Source organism: Bufo bufo, chromosome 2 (assembly GCF_905171765.1).
Source record: "Bufo bufo chromosome 2, aBufBuf1.1, whole genome shotgun sequence".
In the NCBI taxonomy this organism is placed as follows: domain Eukaryota; kingdom Metazoa; phylum Chordata; class Amphibia; order Anura; family Bufonidae; genus Bufo; species Bufo bufo.
The window spans coordinates 833,846,420-833,866,631 of record NC_053390.1 but is presented as its reverse complement, the minus strand read 5'-3'; the positions used below and the strand labels follow the sequence as shown (position 1 = coordinate 833,866,631).

Below are 20,212 nucleotides of genomic sequence, written 5' to 3'. Positions count from 1 at the left end.
GTATATAAGGAGACGCTCTCTGGATAGAGCGCTGTATATAAGGAGACGCTCTCTGGATAGAGTGCTGTATATAAGGAGACGCTCTCTGGATGGAGCGCTGTATATAAGGAGACGCTCTCTGGATGGAGCGCTGTATATAAGGAGACGCTCTCTGGATAGAGCGCTGTATATAAGGAGACGCTCTCTGGATGGAGCGCTGTATATAAGGAGACGCTATCTGGATAGAGCGCTGTATATAAGGAGACGCTCTCTGGATGGAGCGCTGTATATAAGGAGGCGCTCTCTGGATGGAGCGCTGTATATAAGGAGACGCTCTCTGGATGGAGCGCTGTATATAAGGAGACGCTCTCTGGATAGAGCGCTGTATATAAGGAGACGCTCTCTGGATGGAGCGCTGTATATAAGGAGACGCTCTCTGGATGGAGCGCTGTATATAAGGAGACGCTATCTGGATAGAGCGCTGTATATAAGGAGACGCTCTCTGGATGGAGCGCTGTATATAAGGAGACGCTCTCTGGATGGAGCGCTGTATATAAGGAGACGCTCTCTGGATGGAGCGCTGTATATAAGGAGACGCTCTCTGGATAGAGCGCTGTATATAAGGAGGCGCTCTCTGGATGGAGCGCTGTATATAAGGAGACGCTCTCTGGATAGAGCGCTGTATATAAGGAGACGCTCTCTGGATAGAGCGCTGTATATAAGGAGACGCTCTCTGGATAGAGTGCTGTATATAAGGAGACGCTCTCTGGATGGAGCGCTGTATATAAGGAGACGCTCTCACCAGCCCCTGTCCTCTCTCTTCCATGTCTCCTCCTCTCAGGCGGAGGATGGGGGTGATTTCTCCTCCTCCAGGAAGTAATAAGTCTAGAATACTGCAGGAATCCCCTCGGTGCCTGCCAATCCCTTCCCCGCCCCGCTCCGGACACCATGCTGCCCCTGTGCCGCCTGCTCGTGCCCAGAGCCCAGGTAATACCAGCCCCGGTGGAAGCAGCAGCACCGAGGATTTCAGGAGAGCCGTGTGCTGATCTCCATTGCTGCCGTTTCAGGTCGCCCCTCGGACTCTCCGGCTGTTCGCGGACTCTCCGGCCCCGTTCCGTATAAAACACCTGGACCACCTGGTGCTGACGGTGCGGAGCATCGAGCGGACGGTCGGCTTCTACACCCGGGTCCTGGGCATGGAGCTGGTCACCTTCAAGGTAGGACCGAGGGCATCACCCAGCTTTCCTGCCCTCCTCTGTGCAGTCAGAAGTACCGCAACCGAGGGGCCTCTCACCTCCACTGTAGGGGCCACAGATGGGAAGTGTGCAAACTGCAATAGACCGGAATCTGCTACTGGCACAGAGATCTTACTGGCAAGGAAAGGGTTACTGACAGAGGAGGCTGTGTCCGAGGGTCTTACTGACAGGTAGAGGAGGCTATGTCCGAGGGTCTTACTGACAGGCAGAGGAGGCTATGTCCGAGGGTCTTACTGACAGAGGAGGCTATGTCCGAGGGTCTTACTGACAGGCAGAGGAGGCTATGTCCGAGGGTCTTACTGACAGGCAGAGGAGGCTATGTCCAAGGGTCTTACTGACAGGTAGAGGAGGCTATGTCCGAGGGTCTTACTGACAGGCAGAGGAGGCTATGTCCGAGGGTCTTACTGACAGAGGAGGCTATGTCCGAGGGTCTTACTGACAGGCAGAGGAGGCTATGTCCGAGGGTCTTACTGACAGGCAGAGGAGGCTATGTCCGAGGGTCTTACTGACAGGCAGAGGAGGCTATGTCCGAGGGTCTTACTGACAGGCAGAGGAGGCTATGTCCGAGGGGCTTACTGACAGGCAGAGGAGGCTATGTCCGAGGGTCTTACTGACAGGCAGAGGAGGCTATGTCCAAGGGTCTTACTGACAGGCAGCAGTCTTACTGACGTTTTGCTCTCTCAGGGGGACAGGAAGGCGCTGACATTCGGGATACATAAGATTAACCTCCATGAAGCTGGGAAAGAATTTGAGCCGAAGGCAAGACACCCCAAACCGGGCTCCGCCGACCTGTGTCTGATCACCGAGACCCCGCTCCGCACCGTGCTGCAACATCTGCAGGTCTGTCACTTGCTGAAAGAGTTAATTATCCCAACCCTCAGCAGACTGGGAACGCTGGAGCAGTTGTCCATGGCCTCTCCAGGATCACTCCCATCATCTGCTAGGACTCATGACGGCTGCTGAGGATGATGGGTGATGTTTTCTATTGTTCTCGATCACAGTCGCCTCCAAGTAAAACTACAACCCCCATCGTGGCTGAGACCACAGTTCCAGTGTAGAATCCGGCCTCATGCACACGAGCGGATTTTCTTTCCATGTCCGTTCCGTTTTTTTTTTTTTTGCGGACCGTATACGGAACCATTAATGGGTTCGCAAAAAAAACGGAAGTTACTCCATGTGCATTCCGTTTCCGTATTTCCATTCTGCAAAAAAATAGAACCTGTCCCATTATTGACCGCATTACGGACAAGGACAGGACTGTTCTATTAGGGGCCGGCTGTTCAGTACCGCAAAATACATACGGTCGTGTGCATGAGGCCTGGGCTCATTAACCCTATGGTGACCTTCTCTTAGTACTTGCTAGGCCGCCATCCTGTTCACACTTCTGAGGGTTTGTTACAGGACTGACCCGTTAAAATCGATGAGAGATGGGCCAATCCTATATCTGATCATCGAGGGTCCGACGCCCCGCAGCGGCGCCACAGCTACATCTCCAGGCATTGGCTTCAGTGGGAGCAGCCCTGCAGTTACCAGCTCTGTCCACTACACAGAGGATGGCGCCAAGTGCGAGGTGTCGGTCCTGCTTCTTCCAAGGCACAGCCCGTCCCACAGATCATCGAGACCCTCAGGGCCTCACCCATACATCAAAGTCACGTGCGCCGCTGCAGCCATGATGTGTCCACCCCGTCGGGACTGTGGCAGAGGGCGACCAAAGGAGCCGGGACCCAGCACCGGCCCAGGATGAAAGGCCCTGGAAGCTGGCGCATTCTGAGCGGAGTGGGTGAGGCCCTGAAGGGTTCGGGCGTTACCAGACACATGGTAATTGGGGCTCATGCACACGAACATATTTTCTTTCCGTGTCCGTTTTTTCTGCAGCCCGTATGTGGAACCATTCATTTCAATGGTGCTGCCAAAATGGAAATGAATCTGTTTGCATCACGTGTCCGCATGTCCGTTCCGCAAAAAAAAAAAAACAGAACATGTCCTATATTTTGTCAGGCATTGGTACAACGGATGTAACATGGACGTCACGCGGATGTCATCCGTTTTACAGCTGTGTGCATGAGCAAGGATTTATTGCTTTCTCACGGGATTTCCGGAGACGTGATCCTGAACGCTCTGCGCCGCTTATCGGGACGACATTTGATAAAATTGGCACAAACTACGGCAAAACTGCCATCCCCTTCTGACAAGGGCTCATGGATCCGCGTGACGTCCGTTATTTTGCGGATCCATTGTAACAATGTCTATCCTTGTCCGCAAAAGGGACAAGAATAGGACATGTTCTATTTTTTTGTGGAACCGGTCTGCAGACATACAGATTCGGAACGCACACGCAGTCGTTTCCGTTTTTTTTTCTTTGCATGGTTCTGCATACGGGCGCAAAGAAAAAAAAAATGGAACAGACACGGACAACAAATATGTTCAGGTGCATGAGCCCTAAATCCCCCCCCCCCGCCCTTCCTGTCGGATGAGTTTTGTACTTGTTCCCGGTTGTTGCTGCAGAGCATCGCTCCCGCTGCGCTGACAGATGTACGTTTCTTGCAGGCCTGCAACGTCCAGGTAGAGGAAGGCCCGGTGCCTCGGACCGGAGCGGTGGGCGACATCCACTCCGTGTATTTCCGGGATCCTGATCACAACCTAATAGAAGTCTCCAACTACGCGACCGACGTCGAGCAACCCTGAGGAGATGAGCCGCAGCAGAGGCTTTGTTACAGTCGTATCCAGGTGATCCACGCATCAGGTCCTCCTGTCCTGATAGTTTGTTACAATGTATCAGTGCAGGCACAACGTATCCAACCGGATTTGGAGCTGGACTGTCTAGAACAGATACAATGTAACAAACCCTCAGCTGTGAGACTGAGATCGGCACACTTGCCGGGAGACATGTATAGTGACGGGCCCCCGGGGGCCACACCTCTCCTGCAGTTTGCAGCATTGATGATACGAAGCTGGAATCTTCCTGTTTTCTCTATTTTTAATAAATTACTGCTGGTGATATGTGTGTGCTATGTCTGCAGAGCGTCGCATCACCGAGCCGCAGCCCCTAAGTAATGGCGCCGCTGATCCCCAGGCCTCAGTTCATACACAGAACTAATCTATAAGAAATTGCATCCAGAGCTGCGCTCACAATTCTGCTGGTTCTCACTGGAAACCATCAGCAGGCAGCGTCCCTCAGCTAATCTCCCGGGGGGGGGCAGTTATTTCTGGCGCCTTCTTACTATAAATCAGGAGATCAGACGCGGTCTGTGAAATCATCTTTATCTTGTACGACACGGAGTCCGGGAGGAAGACGAGAAATACAAAAATCAGCTTCACAAAAGCGAAAAAACCTTCCTGTGCAGAAATGGACTCGGCGGCGCCTTCTGCTGGAGACACCGGGTGGCGCTGCCGTCGCTACCAGAACGTCCAGGGCGGCTGCCGGAGCTCGAACGTGGGGATGCTGCTGACGTTGACCGGGATGGAGATGACCGCCCAGGGGAGGCCGTGCTGCTCCAGGGAGCGCTGGATCATGTACCTGCAGGGGAGGGGCAGACGGGAATTATACTCCAGTCACAACCAAAGCTGCAGTCACAACCCTTCTGGCTCCAGACACTGAGGGCGTGCAAATAGGATCGTAAATGCAGCTCTGGAGGTGACTGGAGTAGAAGATAATGATCTCTCAGGGCAAAACAATCTGTGAATTCACCGCCGAGATCATGTGACCCAGAAAGCTGACATATCAGCGCCCGGGAAAGCTGGGTGAGAACAAACATGGCCGCCATACTCCGACAGATTTACATCCTAGGCCCCGCCCAGCTCACCCATCTCTCCCCAGCAGGAAGAGCGCTGGGATTTCCGCCGTCCGTCCGCTGTTATCCTGGATCATCTCCACGTAGACGCTGTCGTTGTCGGAGGCGTTGTCAGCGATGATTACCGCTCGTCCGCCGTGTTCCTGGATCACCCGCGTCTTGGACAGAAAGGAGCAGCCCCTGTCAGGAGGAGACAAGACCGCGGGAATCAGAGGCGCCAGCGAGCGGAAGCTCCCCCTGTAACCGTCACATAATGGAACTGTCCGATAGACATGCGGGATACCAGCTCCGCCCTCAGCGCAGGGAGGGCCTCATTCACACAGCTGAATCTTACTTAAAGGGCCGGCGTCCAGTCTTCTGTATTATCGTACAAGGATAAATTCTGAAACTTAGTATTTCTAATTTCTAACCATTTAAAAAAAAATCTCTGCTTTCTGTCATTGAATGGAATCATTTATAGATCATAACCAGAGACTGAAACCCCATCCTGATCTAATACCGCTGATGGTTTGTTGCAATTGCGTCCGGTCTAGACAATCTTCTGCCTGCAAAATAACCTACCTGGACTACACTTAACCTGAACGGATACACTGCAACAAACCCCCAGCTGTGTGAGAAAGTTGTAGAACTTTCATTAAACTTTGACAGTACCGGCCTTTTAACTAGTAATCAATGCTCCGTGTGAGGAAGACGCATTTATACCGCAGTGACCGCGAGCGACTCTCTGCACGCAGTCCTAGGCGGTTGCCCGACATGTCATGTGACCTATGACCGGAGGGAGCGGCTCCTCCGTCACCTGCGTCGCTCCTGCCCCTGAGAGGACAATTTAGTAAAATACATAAATTAGGGAATTGTCCTGAATGCACTTCTCACAGCGGCACCTCCAGGGTTAAACAGCAGGATGTAATTATAGAATCAGCTGATACATTGTGTCAGATCCTTCTGTTTCCATGGAGACGAGAATAGTGTCAGATAAGTGTGCTGCTGCTGCTTTATGTCACCTGGAGGTGGCGCTGCTCAATCACAGCAGCTCAGGACGTACCAAGTGCTAGTACAGAGGGGCGTACCACCCATACTGGGTGCAGGGGTGTGCCAAGGTTCTGGCGGTCCACCCGGGTGCCAGAAGCAATAAATAAAGATGGAAGCGGTCACTGCCGGGGGGGGAGCCGGCTGTCCTTTCACTTACTGACCGCTCAGCTCCCTCACTCCTTGTCCCGTTCCTGATGATCACCTCCAGCGCTCCCCCCTGCGGGCACAGATGGCGCCGCCGACCTGTGTGGGAGGAGCCTGCAGGCTGGGAATCGCCTGTGCTCCTCCCACACAGTGCCATCTGTGCCCGCAGGGGGGAGCACTGGAGGTGATCATCAGGAACGGGACAAGGGGAGTAATTAATAAAATAAATAAAAAACAGTGACAATGGGGGGCACAGAGAGGGCATCGCCAGCGTGAAGGGGGGCACAGAGAGGGCATCGCCACCGTAAAGGGGGGCACAGAGGGGGCATCGCCAGCGTGAAGGGGGAAAATGTTTTGAAGTATGGGGGTTTGCCAAAGATAGGACCCATCTCAGGTGCAAAACACCTTAGACACACCACTGACTGGGGGCCCCTTTACGGCATGGTCCACTTACCCGCGCTCCACCAGTGCGATCTGGCCCTGGATGAAGGCGCCATTGTTGAGCTCTCCACAGGCCTCGGGGGGATCAGCCGGGACCAGGTGGATCTGGTCGTATCTCTGGCTCTACAGGAGAAACAGACACAGAGGAGTCAGGGCCAAGCGGTTATGTAAAGTGGCGCCAATCTTACGGGGCGGGGCCAGGTGACAGCCTTACGTGTGACCGATATCAGGCGCAATGGTGTTATAAGGTCAGTGGCCCTTTAAGACAAATCTTGTACCATGTGACCTCATGTCACATGACGCCATCTGCGCTCCAATCAAACTGCACAAACCTTCTACAGACAAAGTCGCCGGAGGGCGCCAGAATACTCACAAACGCTCCACCAAAGTCTTTCGCTGGGGTGGCAGTGAAGATGTAGCGGATGTCGCCCGGGCTCAGCACCTGGAAATACAAGTAATCCTGGATCCGGAGGCCTGAGGGTGAGAGAAGAGGGCGGCCATTAACCCCGAGCACTCCAGGAAATCACACGCTACATCCAGGGGGCACTACACCAGAAAATGGGGGAGGAGTTTGATGTGATGCTCCACCCATCCCAGGTCTGATCACAGAGGACGCTGGGAGGTGTAGTTCATACTACTCTCTCCACAGTGCACGTTTCAGGTCTATCCCCCTGAGACCCACACCATCAGACTCTTCCACCTACCAGTTGTCTATGGTCCCCCAGGCTCCCCCCACCGATTCCTAGATCACTTTGCCACTTGGCCTCCTCACTGACCTCCAATATCAGGCCGACCCTGCCAACGAAGAGCATATCGACCGTGGCACACGCCTGAAACGCGTTCTCTCCGGCGATGCTCCAGATGTGCAGAATGCCTATAGAGGTATTCCCATCTTCACTTTTCATACTTACCTTTGTTGAGCGCGACGATCACTTCCTGGATCCTTCTCCCGGCCGGGCAATGTCCTGATCGCGCACGCCGCCACGCATGCGCCATGGTGACTTATTCCTGGCCTGTATAGTACAGAGCCGGCGTGCGCGGTCAACTGATTTCCTCCATTATAGAAGTATAAAGAATTCGGCTCTCAACTTTGCCAAACAGAAGTGCTTGTCCTCATCTCCTCACTCTCAAATAACCCAAAACCACTGACACTTTTCATTCCCTTCTAAGACCTAAAGTTCCAGAACCGGTCACTGACCTCCGCGCGGATGGCCACTTACATCAGAGATAGGACTGGCAGTATCCGGAAATAATCCCCCAGTCCCCAACCAATTTCAGTCCTCCTCCCTCCCACACTTCCACATGTTCTCTCTCCTCTTTTGACCCTATAACAGAAGAAGTCTCCAGACTTCTCTCTTTCTCGACACCCCCCCCCTACAATATTTAACCCTTTTATCTCTTCTGATATCTTTCTGTCTTTCAAACATTCTGTTATAATCCCCACTACTAAATCACTACTTCATCCGACCTGCTTCCAACCTCCCCTTCATCTCTAAACTCCTGGAACGTCTTGGCTGCTCTCAGGTAATAAGCTATCTCTCTGAGAACTCTCTTCTTGACCCCTTACAATCTGCCTTCCGTCCTCTTCACTCTGCAGAAACTGCCCGTACTAAAGTGTCTAATGATCTCCTGTCAGCAAAAAGAAATGGTGACTATTCTCTACCGATTCTGCTGGATCTCTCTGCAGAGTTCGATACCATAGACCATGGGTGTCAAACATGCGGCCCAGCAAAGATGCAGCATCGCAGACTGCTATGTATGAGCCGGGAGAGAGGAGGGGCTGGAGCCCGTAACTAGGGGCGGGGCCCGGAGCAGTCACTGTACTCTTACACCGGGCCCCGCCGCTCACCGAAGTATTTATAAACGTGAATCCTTATCCTGTTGTTAAGTTGAACTAACGCTGCGCTCTCCCATGTTCCCATGTTCCCCTGTATCCCCACAGCACTTAAGCTTCCATAGCAGGCAGAGCGGACGGCACCAGTAACGTCACTCACTGACGTAGAGCGCCTGCTCCGCCCACTTTATGAATGAAGCAGGCGGAGCAGACGCGCGACGTCAGTGAGTGACGTTACTGGTGCCGTCCGCTCTGCCTGCTATGGAAGCTTAAGTAAGTGCTATGGGGATACAGGGGGGACATGGGAACATGGGAGAGGGCAGCGTTAGTTCAACTTAACAACAGGATAAGGATTCACGTTTATAAATACTTCGGTGAGCAGAGGGCCGGTGTATTGGGGGACACTGTTATGAGGGGGATCTGTGGATGACATATAGCAGTGTCATCCACAGATCCCCCCCATAACAGTTCCATCCACAGATCCCCCCACCTCATAGCAGTACCATCCACAGATCTCCCACCCCATAGCAGTACCATCCACAGATCTCCCACCTCATAACAATGCCATCCACAGATCCCCCACCCCATAGCAGTACCATCCACAGATATCCCACCCCATAACAGTGCCATCCACAGATCCCCATAACAGTGCCATCCACAGATCCCCCATAACAGCGCCATCCACAGATCCCCCATAACAGCGCCATCCACAGATCCCCCATAACAGTGCCATCCACAGATCCCCCATAACAGTGCCATCCACAGATCCCCCATAACAGTGCCATCCACAGATCCCCCATAACAGTGCCATCCACAGATCCCCCATAACAGTGCCATCCACAGATCCCCCATAACAGTGCCATCCACAGATCCCCCACATGACAGTGCGTCATCCACAGATCCCCCATAACAGTGCCATCCACAGATCCCCCATAACAGTGCGTCATCCACAGATCCCCCATAACAGTGTCCGTCATCCACAGATCCCCCATAACAGTGTCATGCACAGACCACCATTAATTCAAAGCCCACCAAAAGCACAACTTTTGGTTAAAAATATTTTTTTCTTATTTTCCTCCTCAAAAACCTAGGTGCGTCTTATAGTGAAGTTTAATATTTGTGTATATATATATATAATAATCATTCCTCCTTGGTGGTTTTATTGTGAATACATTTTCACTTTTTGATATTTGTTGATTTATTACCTAGTTGCCACGTCGGCTTGGTCTTGCGGTTTACCTGGTTTCCTAGTAACCACAATATTTTTGCGAGCGTCATTACGTCATAACGACACCTGCGGCTTCCTGTTCCCGTTTTTTTTTTTTTGATGCGGCCCACATAAACTTAAATTTTGTTTTTTTGGCCCATGTTAGCCTTTGAGTTTGACATGCTTGTCATAGACCATAAACTCCTCCTCACCATGCTCCACTCAATTGGCCTTAACTCTTATCTCTCTGGCTTCTCCTTTAGTGTATTATTCGCTGGCTCTTCTTCTTCTCCTCTTCCTCTTGATGTCAGCGTTCCTCAGGGCTCAGTACTAGGTCATCTACTCTTCTCCCTCTATACAGCCCCCATCGGACAGACTATCAGTAGATTTGGCTTTTGATACCATCTCTATGCTGACGACACCCAACTATACACTTCGTCCCCTGACATCACCCCTGCTTTATTCCATAACACCAGTAATTGTCTGGCATCTGTCTCTAACATCATGTCCTCTCCGTATCTAAAACTGAACCTCTCAAAAACTGAACCTCCTTGTCCCCCCCCCCCCCCCCCCCCCCATCTACTAACTCACCTAAACGTGATATTTCAATTTCGGTCTGGGGCACTATCAGAACTCCTGTGCACATGCCCGCTGTCTTGGGGCCACACTTGACTATGATCTTGCCTTTGTTCCCCATATTCAATCACTTAGGCTACTTTCACACTAGCGTTGTTTGAATCAGTCACCGGAACTGCCCGCCGGATCCGGAAAAACGTGTGAAAACGGATTACATTTTAATCCTGATCAGGATTTTGATCACAATGAAAAAATGCATTGGAAAAAACAGATCCGCCATTTATGGACTTTAACTTTTTTTTCACATTTTTCGGGTTTAACATGCAAAATCCGGATCCGGTGTGACGGAACACACGGCGCCGGCATTAATGCAAGTCAATGGGAAAAAAGGCCGGATCCGGCGTTCAGTCAAAGTGTTCCGGATTTTTGGCCGGAGGTAAAAATACAACATGCTTCGGTTTTCTGAAAAGCCTGATCAGTCAAAAAGACTGAACTGAAGACATCCTGATGCATCCTGAACGGATCGCTCTCCTTTCAGAATGTATGGCAATAAAACTGATCAGTTCTTTTCCGGATATGAACCCCTAGGACGGAACTCAGCGCCGGAAAAGAAAAACGCTAGTGTGAAAGTACCTTGCACGCTCTTGTCGTCTGCACCTCAAGAATATCGCCAGAATCCGCCCGTTTCTTACGGTGGAAACGGCAAAACTCTTGTTGTTGCTGTAATTTGTTCTCGTCCTGACATCTGTAATACTGGTCTTCCTCTCACTAGTCTCTCCCCCCTTCAGTCTGACCTAAATGCTGTAGTCAGGCTCTTCTGTCTGTCCACCCGCTACATGATGCTACTAGCCTGTGCCAGTCACTTCACTGGTTGCCCGTCCAGCACAGAATACAAATCACCCACAATGCTCTCCACAATGCTGCACCTCCATACATCTCCACCTACCACCCTACTCCTGCTCTCCACAGTGCTGCACCTCCATACATCTCCACCTACCACCCTACTCGTGCTCTCCACAGTGCTGCACCTCCATCCATCTCCATCTAGCACCCTACTCGTGCTCTCCACAGTGCTGCACCTCCATCCATCTCCATCTAGCACCCTACTCCTGCTCTCCACAATGCTGCACCTCCATACATCTCCACCTACCACCCTACTCCTGCTCTCCACAATGCTGCACCTCCATACATCTCCACCTACCACCCTACTCCTGCTCTCCACAATGCTGCACCTCCATACATCTCCACCTACCACCCTACTCCTGCTCTCCACAGTGCTGCACCTCCATACATCTCCACCTACCACCCTACTCCTGCTCTCCACAATGCTGCACCTCCATACATCTCCATCTACCACCCTACTCCTGCTCTCCACAGTGCTGCACCTCCATACATCTCCACCTACCACCCTACTCCTGCTCTCCACAGTGCTGCACCTCCATACATCTCCACCTACCACCCTACTCCTGCTCTCCACAGTGCTGCACCTCCATACATCTCCATCTACCACCCTACTCCTGCTCTCCACAATGCTGCACCTCCATACATCTCCATCTACCACCCTACTCCTGCTCTCCACAGTGCTGCACCTCCATACATCTCCACCTACCACCCTACTCCTGCTCTCCACAGTGCTGCACCTCCATACATCTCCACCTACCACCCTACTCCTGCTCTCCACAGTGCTGCACCTCCATACATCTCCATCTACCACCCTACTCCTGCTCTCCACAGTGCTGCACCTCCATACATCTCCACCTACCACCCTACTCCTGCTCTCCACAGTGCTGCACCTCCATACATCTCCATCTACCACCCTACTCCTGCTCTCCACAGTGCTGCACCTCCATACATCTCCACCTACCACCCTACTCCTGCTCTCCACAGTGCTGCACCTCCATACATCTCCACCTACCACCCTACTCCTGCTCTCCACAGTGCTGCACCTCCATACATCTCCACCTACCACCCTACTCCTGCTCTCCACAGTGCTGCACCTCCATACATCTCCACCTACCACCCTACTCCTGCACCTCCATACATCTCCACCTACCACCCTACTCCTGCTCTCCACAATGCTGCACCTCCATACATCTCCACCTACCACCCTACTCCTGCTCTCCACAGTGCTGCACCTCCATACATCTCCATCTACCACCCTACTCCTGCTCTCCACAATGCTGTACCTCCATACATCTCCACCTACCACCCTACTCCTGCTCTCCACAGTGCTGCACCTCCATCCATCTCCACCTACCACCCTACTCCTGCTCTCCACAGTGCTGCACCTCCATCCATCTCCATCTAGCACCCTACTCCTGCTCTCCACAGTGCTGCACCTCCATACATCTCCACCTACCACCCTACTCGTGCTCTCCACAGTGCTGCACCTCCATACATCTCCACCTACCACCCTACTCGTGCTCTCCACAGTGCTGCACCTCCATACATCTCCACCTACCACCCTACTCCTGCACCTCCATACATCTCCACCTACCACCCTACTCCTGCTCTCCACAGTGCTGCACCTCCATACATCTCCATCTACCACCCTACTCCTGCTCTCCACAGTGCTGCACCTCCATACATCTCCACCTACCACCCTACTCCTGCTCTCCACAGTGCTGCACCTCCATACATCTCCATCTACCACCCTACTCCTGCTCTCCACAGTGCTGCACCTCCATACATCTCCACCTACCACCCTACTCCTGCTCTCCACAGTGCTGCACCTCCATACATCTCCACCTACCACCCTACTCCTGCTCTCCACAGTGCTGCACCTCCATACATCTCCACCTACCACCCTACTCCTGCTCTCCACAGTGCTGCACCTCCATACATCTCCACCTACCACCCTACTCCTGCACCTCCATACATCTCCACCTACCACCCTACTCCTGCACCTCCATACATCTCCACCTACCACCCTACTCCTGCTCTCCACAATGCTGCACCTCCATACATCTCCACCTACCACCCTACTCCTGCTCTCCACAGTGCTGCACCTCCATACATCTCCATCTACCACCCTACTCCTGCTCTCCACAATGCTGTACCTCCATACATCTCCACCTACCACCCTACTCCTGCTCTCCACAGTGCTGCACCTCCATCCATCTCCATCTAGCACCCTACTCCTGCTCTCCACAGTGCTGCACCTCCATACATCTCCACCTACCACCCTACTCGTGCTCTCCACAGTGCTGCACCTCCATACATCTCCACCTACCACCCTACTCCTGCTCTCCACAGTGCTGCACCTCCATACATCTCCACCTACCACCCTACTCCTGCACCTCCATACATCTCCACCTACCACCCTACTCCTGCTCTCCACAGTGCTGCACCTCCATACATCTCCATCTACCACCCTACTCCTGCTCTCCACAGTGCTGCACCTCCATACATCTCCACCTACCACCCTACTCCTGCTCTCCACAGTGCTGCACCTCCATACATCTCCATCTACCACCCTACTCCTGCTCTCCACAGTGCTGCACCTCCATACATCTCCATCTACCACCCTACTCCTGCTCTCCACAGTGCTGCACCTCCATACATCTCCACCTACCACCCTACTCCTGCTCTCCACAGTGCTGCACCTCCATACATCTCCATCTACCACCCTACTCCACAGTGCTGCACCTCCATACATCTCCATCTAGCACCCTACTCCTGCTCTCCACAGTGCTGCACCTCCATACATCTCCATCTACCACCCTACTCCTGCTCTCCACAGTGCTGCACCTCCATACATCTCCATCTACCACCCTACTCCTGCTCTCCACAGTGCTGCACCTCCATACATCTCCATCTACCACCCTACTCCTGCTCTCCACAGTGCTGCACCTCCATACATCTCCATCTACCACCCTACTCCTGCTCTCCACAGTGCTGCACCTCCATACATCTCCATCTACCACCCTACTCCTGCTCTCCACAGTGCTGCACCTCCATACATCTCCATCTACCACCCTACTCCTGCTCTCCACAGTGCTGCACCTCCATACATCTCCACCTACCACCCTACTCCTGCTCTCCACAGTGCTGCACCTCCATACATCTCCATCTACCACCCTACTCCTGCTCTCCACAGTGCTGCACCTCCATACATCTCCATCTACCACCCTACTCCTGCTCTCCACAGTGCTGCACCTCCATACATCTCCATCTACCACCCTACTCCTGCTCTCCACAGTGCTGCACCTCCATACATCTCCATCTACCACCCTACTCCTGCTCTCCACAGTGCTGCACCTCCATACATCTCCATCTACCACCCTACTCCTGCTCTCCACAGTGCTGCACCTCCAAACATCTCCACCTACCACCCTACTCCTGCTCTCCACAGTGCTGCACCTCCATACATCTCCACCTACCACCCTACTCCTGCTCTCCACAGTGCTGCACCTCCATACATCTCCACCTACCACCCTACTCCTGCACCTCCATACATCTCCACCTACCACCCTACTCCTGCTCTCCACAATGCTGCACCTCCATACATCTCCACCTACCACCCTACTCCTGCTCTCCACAGTGCTGCACCTCCATACATCTCCATCTACCACCCTACTCCTGCTCTCCACAATGCTGTACCTCCATACATCTCCACCTACCACCCTACTCCTGCTCTCCACAGTGCTGCACCTCCATCCATCTCCATCTAGCACCCTACTCCTGCTCTCCACAGTGCTGCACCTCCATACATCTCCACCTACCACCCTACTCGTGCTCTCCACAGTGCTGCACCTCCATACATCTCCACCTACCACCCTACTCCTGCTCTCCACAGTGCTGCACCTCCATACATCTCCACCTACCACCCTACTCGTGCTCTCCACAGTGCTGCACCTCCATACATCTCCACCTACCACCCTACTCCTGCTCTCCACAGTGCTGCACCTCCATACATCTCCATCTACCACCCTACTCCTGCACCTCCATACATCTCCACCTACCACCCTACTCGTGCTCTCCACAATGCTGCACCTCCATACATCTCCATCTACCACCCAACTGCTGCTCTCCACAGTGCTGCACCTCCATACATCTCCACCTACCACCCTACTCCTGCTCTCCACAGTGCTGCACCTCCATACATCTCCATCTACCACCCTACTCCTGCTCTCCACAGTGCTGCACCTCCATACATCTCCATCTACCACCCTACTCGTGCTCTTCACAGTGCTGCACCTCCATACATCTCCATCTAGCACCCTACTCCTGCTCTCCACAGTGCTGCACCTCCATACATCTCCATCTAGCACCCTACTCCTGCTCTCCACAGTGCTGCACCTCCATCCATCTCCATCTAGCACCCTACTCCTGCTCTCCACAGTGCTGCACCTCCATACATCTCCACCTACCACCCTACTCGTGCTCTCCACAGTGCTGCACCTCCATACATCTCCATCTAGCACCCTACTCCTGCTCTCCACAGTGCTGCACCTCCATACATCTCCATCTAGCACCCTACTCCTGCTCTCCACAGTGCTGCACCTCCATACATCTCCTCCCTCATCTCCATCTACCACCCAACTCCTGCTCTCCGATCCGTTAGTGATCCAAGATAAAAATCCTCCACGATTCGTTCGTCTTTCGTCTTCAAGACTTTTCTCGAGCTGCACCTACTCTCTGGAATCCTCTGCCCCGGAATATCAGGTCAATTCCCCACTTCCCTACCTTCAAATGTGCCTTAAAAATACATCTTTTCAGGCAGGGTTATCATACTTCCTAAACTGACTCTTCCCCGAGTAACCCCCTCGCCCTCCCTCCTAACTCATCAGACCTGAAATCAACCTTCTGACAGTAACCCCCACACCCAAAGCATTAGCACACAGATCGGCCCGTTCAGTCCAAAGATGGCTGGAACACGTCATTTCACAATCAACTACCTTTTGTGTCGTCGTCCCCCCCCCCCCACTTCCTCATAGATTGTAAGCTCTTGTGAGCAGGGTCCTCACTCCTAGTGTTTCAGTTGTATATTAACCGGTAACTCTGTGACGTCTTGTTTTGTACAAGAACTCTCTAAATTGTAAAGCGCTGCGGAATATGGTGGCGCTATAGAAAAAGATTATTATCTGTGACTGTTTCCATTCAGACATCAAGACTCCTGAAATACCTAGCGTGACCAGCAGAGGGAGCACCAGCACCTCCACACTGCACCCCCAGAGATGTACTGCTGTTATACCTACTCCTGACCAGCAGGGGGAGCACCAGCACCTCCACACTGCACCCCCAGAGCTGTACTGCTGTTATACCTACTGCAGACCAGCAGAGGGAGCACCAGCACCTCCACACTGTACCCTCAGAGCTGTACCTGCTGTTATACCTACTCCACACCAGCAGGGGGAGCACCAGCACCTCCACACTGTATCCTCAGAGCTGTACCTGCTGTTATACCTACTGCAGACCAGCAGGGGGAGCACCGGCACCTCCACACTGCACCCCCAGAGCTGTACCTGCTGTTATACCTACTCCTGACCAGCAGAGGGAGCACCAGCACCTCCACACTGCACCCCCAGAGCTGTACTGCTGCTATACCTACTCCTGACCAGCAGAGGGAGCACCTCCACACTGCACCCCCAGAGCTGTACCTGCTGTTATACCTACTGCAGACCAGCAGAGGGAGCACCAGCACCTCCACACTGCACCCCCAGAGCTGTACTGCTGCTATACCTACTGCAGACCAGCAGAGGGAGCACCAGCACCTCCACACTGCACCCCCAGAGCTGTACTGCTGCTATACCTACTGCAGACCAGCAGAGGGAGCACCAGCACCTCCACACTGCACCCCCAGAGCTGTACTGCTGTTATACCTACTGCAGACCAGCAGAGGGAGCACCAGCACCTCCACACTGTACCCTCAGAGCTGTACCTGCTGTTATACCTACTCCACACCAGCAGGGGGAGCACCAGCACCTCCACACTGCACCCCCAGAGCTGTACTGCTGTTATACCTACTGCAGACCAGCAGGGGGAGCACCAGCACCTCCACACTGTACCCCCAGAGCTGTACTGCTGTTATACCTACTGCAGACCAGCAGGGGGAGCACCAGCACCTCCACACTGCACCCCCAGAGCTCTACCTGCTGTTATACCTACTCCTGACCAGCAGAGGGAGCACCAGCACCCCACACTGCACCCCCAGAGCTGTACTGCTGTTATACCTACTGCAGACCAGCAGAGGGAGCACCAGCACCTCCACACTGTACCCTCAGAGCTGTACCTGCTGTTATACCTACTCCACACCAGCAGGGGGAGCACCAGCACCTCCACACTGTACCCTCAGAGCTGTACCTGCTGTTATACCTACTGCAGACCAGCAGGGGGAGCACCGGCACCTCCACACTGCACCCCCAGAGCTGTACCTGCTGTTATACCTACTCCTGACCAGCAGAGGGAGCACCAGCACCTCCACACTGCACCCCCAGAGCTGTACTGCTGCTATACCTACTCCTGACCAGCAGAGGGAGCACCTCCACACTGCACCCCCAGAGCTGTACCTGCTGTTATACCTACTGCAGACCAGCAGAGGGAGCACCAGCACCTCCACACTGCACCCCCAGAGCTGTACTGCTGTTATACCTACTGCAGACCAGCAGAGGGAGCACCAGCACCTCCACACTGCACCCCCAGAGCTGTACTGCTGCTATACCTACTGCAGACCAGCAGAGGGAGCACCAGCACCTCCACACTGCACCCCCAGAACTGTACTGCTGCTATACCTACTGCAGACCAGCAGAGGGAGCACCAGCACCTCCACACTGTACCCCCAGAGATGTACCTGCTGTTATACCTACTGCAGACCAGCAGAGGGAGCACCAGCACCTCCACACTGTACCCTCAGAGCTGTACCTGCTGTTATACCTACTCCACACCAGCAGGGGGAGCACCAGCACCTCCACACTGCACCCCCAGAGCTGTACTGCTGTTATACCTACTGCAGACCAGCAGGGGGAGCACCAGCACCTCCACACTGCACCCCCAGAGATGTACTGCTGCTATACCTACTGCAGACCAGCAGAGGGAGCACCAGCACCTCCACACTGCACCCCCAGAGCTGTACTGCTGTTATACCTACTGCAGACCAGCAGGGGGAGCACCAGCACCTCCACACTGCACCCCCAGAGCTGTACTGCTGTTATACCTACTCCTGACCGGCAGAGGGAGAACCAGCACCTCCACACTGTACCCCCAGAGCTGTACTGCTGTTATACCTACTGCAGACCAGCAGGGGGAGCACCAGCACCTCCACACTGCACCCCCAGAGCTGTACTGCTGTTATACCTACTGCAGACCAGCAGGGGGAGCACCAGCACCTCCACACTGCACCCCCAGAGCTGTACTGCTGTTATACCTACTCCACACCAGCAGAGGGAGCACCAGCACCTCCACACTGTACCCCCAGAGCTGTACTGCTGTTATACCTACTGCAGACCAGCAGGGGGACCACCAGCACCTCCACACTGCACCCCCAGAGCTGTACCTGCTGTTATACCTACTCCACACCAGCAGAGGGAGCACCAGCACCTCCACACTGTACCCCCAGAGCTGTACTGCTGTTATACCTACTGCAGACCAGCAGGGGGAGCACCAGCACCTCCACACTGCACCCCCAGAGCTGTACTGCTGTTATACCTACTCCACACCAGCAGAGGGAGCACCAGCACCTCCACACTGTACCCCCAGAGCTGTACTGCTGTTATACCTACTGCAGACCAGCAGAGGGAGCACCAGCACCTCCCCACTGTACCCCCAGAGCTATACTGCTGCTATACCTACTCCTGACCGGCAGAGGGAGAACCAGCACCTCCACACTGTACCCCCAGAGCTGTACTGCTGTTATACCTACTGCAGACCAGCAGAGGGAGCACCAGCACCTCCCCACTGTACCCCCAGAGCTATACTGCTGTTATACCTACTCCACACCAGCAGAGGGAGCACCAGCACCCCCAGAGCTGTACCTGCTGTTATACCTACTGCAGACCAGCAGAGGGAGCACCAGCACCTCCACACTGCACCCCCAGAGCTGTACTGCTGTTATACCTACTGCAGACCAGCAGAGGGAGCACCAGCACCTCAACACTGCACCCCCAGAGCTGTACTGCTGTTATACCTACTCCTGACCACCAGAGGGATCACCAGCACCTCCACACTGTACTGCTGTTATACCTACTCCACACCAGCAGAGGGAGCACCAGCACCTCCATAGCTGTACTGCTGTTATACCTACTCCACACCAGCACCTCCACACTGCACCCCCAGAGCTGTACTGCTGCTATACCTATTCCTGACCAGCAGAGGGAGCACCAGCACCTCCACACTGCACCCACAGAGCTGTACTGCTGTTATACCTACTCCTGACCAGCAGAGGGAGCACCAGCACCTCCACACTGTACCCCCAGAGCTGTACTGCTGTTATACCTACTGCAGACCAGCAGAGGGAGCACCAGCACCTCCACACTGCACCCCCAGAGCTGTACTGCTGTTATACCTACTGCAGACCAGCAGAGGGAGCACCAGCACCTCCACACTGCACCCCCAGAGCTGTACTGCTGTTATACCTACTCCTGCAGACGCCACCTCCAAGTTGTGTTTGAGATCTCCTCTCATGTAATACCTACCCCCGGCCAGCAGGGGTTGTGCGAGCAGCAGCAGGGTCAGCAGGCAGCAGCTCCACATTCTGCCCCCCGCGGGTCCCTCCGCTGTTGACCATACGGAGCCTCCTCGCCGCTTCCACAGTCCAGCTGTACCGAGCCCCGCCCACACGAACGTCTATTGGTGGGTAGACACGTGAAACCTATTGGCTCGCTGTAACGTCAATAAATGTCCCTGCACGTAGTCACCCTAATAGAAGCGCATGCATATGAATGAGCGGCAGCTCGCGGCTTAAGTCCCGCCTTCTGATATGAATCACCAATCAGAATTTAGACAACCAATTGCAACC

The 20,212-nt window shown here is 53.8% G+C and overlaps 2 protein-coding genes and 1 long non-coding RNA gene across 3 annotated transcripts; 1 reads left to right on the top strand and 2 right to left on the bottom strand.

The window, feature by feature from the left end:
• The first annotated feature begins 825 nt into the window (after positions 1-825).
• On the top strand, positions 826-4,238 carry GLOD5 (glyoxalase domain containing 5). The gene is made up of 4 exons (XM_040419400.1): positions 826-966; positions 1,047-1,196; positions 1,920-2,075; positions 3,783-4,238. Exons 1-4 carry the CDS (start codon positions 928-930, stop codon positions 3,918-3,920), a joined length of 483 nt encoding a protein of 160 aa, XP_040275334.1. The 5' UTR covers positions 826-927; the 3' UTR covers positions 3,921-4,238.
• Positions 4,239-4,479: 241 nt separating this feature from the next.
• On the bottom strand, positions 4,480-20,026 carry PRADC1 (protease associated domain containing 1). The gene is made up of 5 exons (XM_040419399.1): positions 19,890-20,026; positions 7,014-7,114; positions 6,654-6,763; positions 5,039-5,206; positions 4,480-4,752 (listed from the first exon to the last, which is right to left on the bottom strand). The coding sequence occupies exons 1-5, from the start codon at positions 19,945-19,947 to the stop codon at positions 4,632-4,634; spliced, it is 558 nt and encodes a 185-aa protein (XP_040275333.1). The 5' UTR covers positions 19,948-20,026; the 3' UTR covers positions 4,480-4,631.
• On the bottom strand, positions 16,111-19,404 carry LOC120990533. The gene is made up of 3 exons (XR_005776434.1): positions 19,230-19,404; positions 16,860-17,703; positions 16,111-16,794 (listed from the first exon to the last, which is right to left on the bottom strand). It is a non-coding gene; the product is annotated as an uncharacterized LOC120990533 (long non-coding RNA).
• Positions 20,027-20,212: the final 186 nt, after the last annotated feature.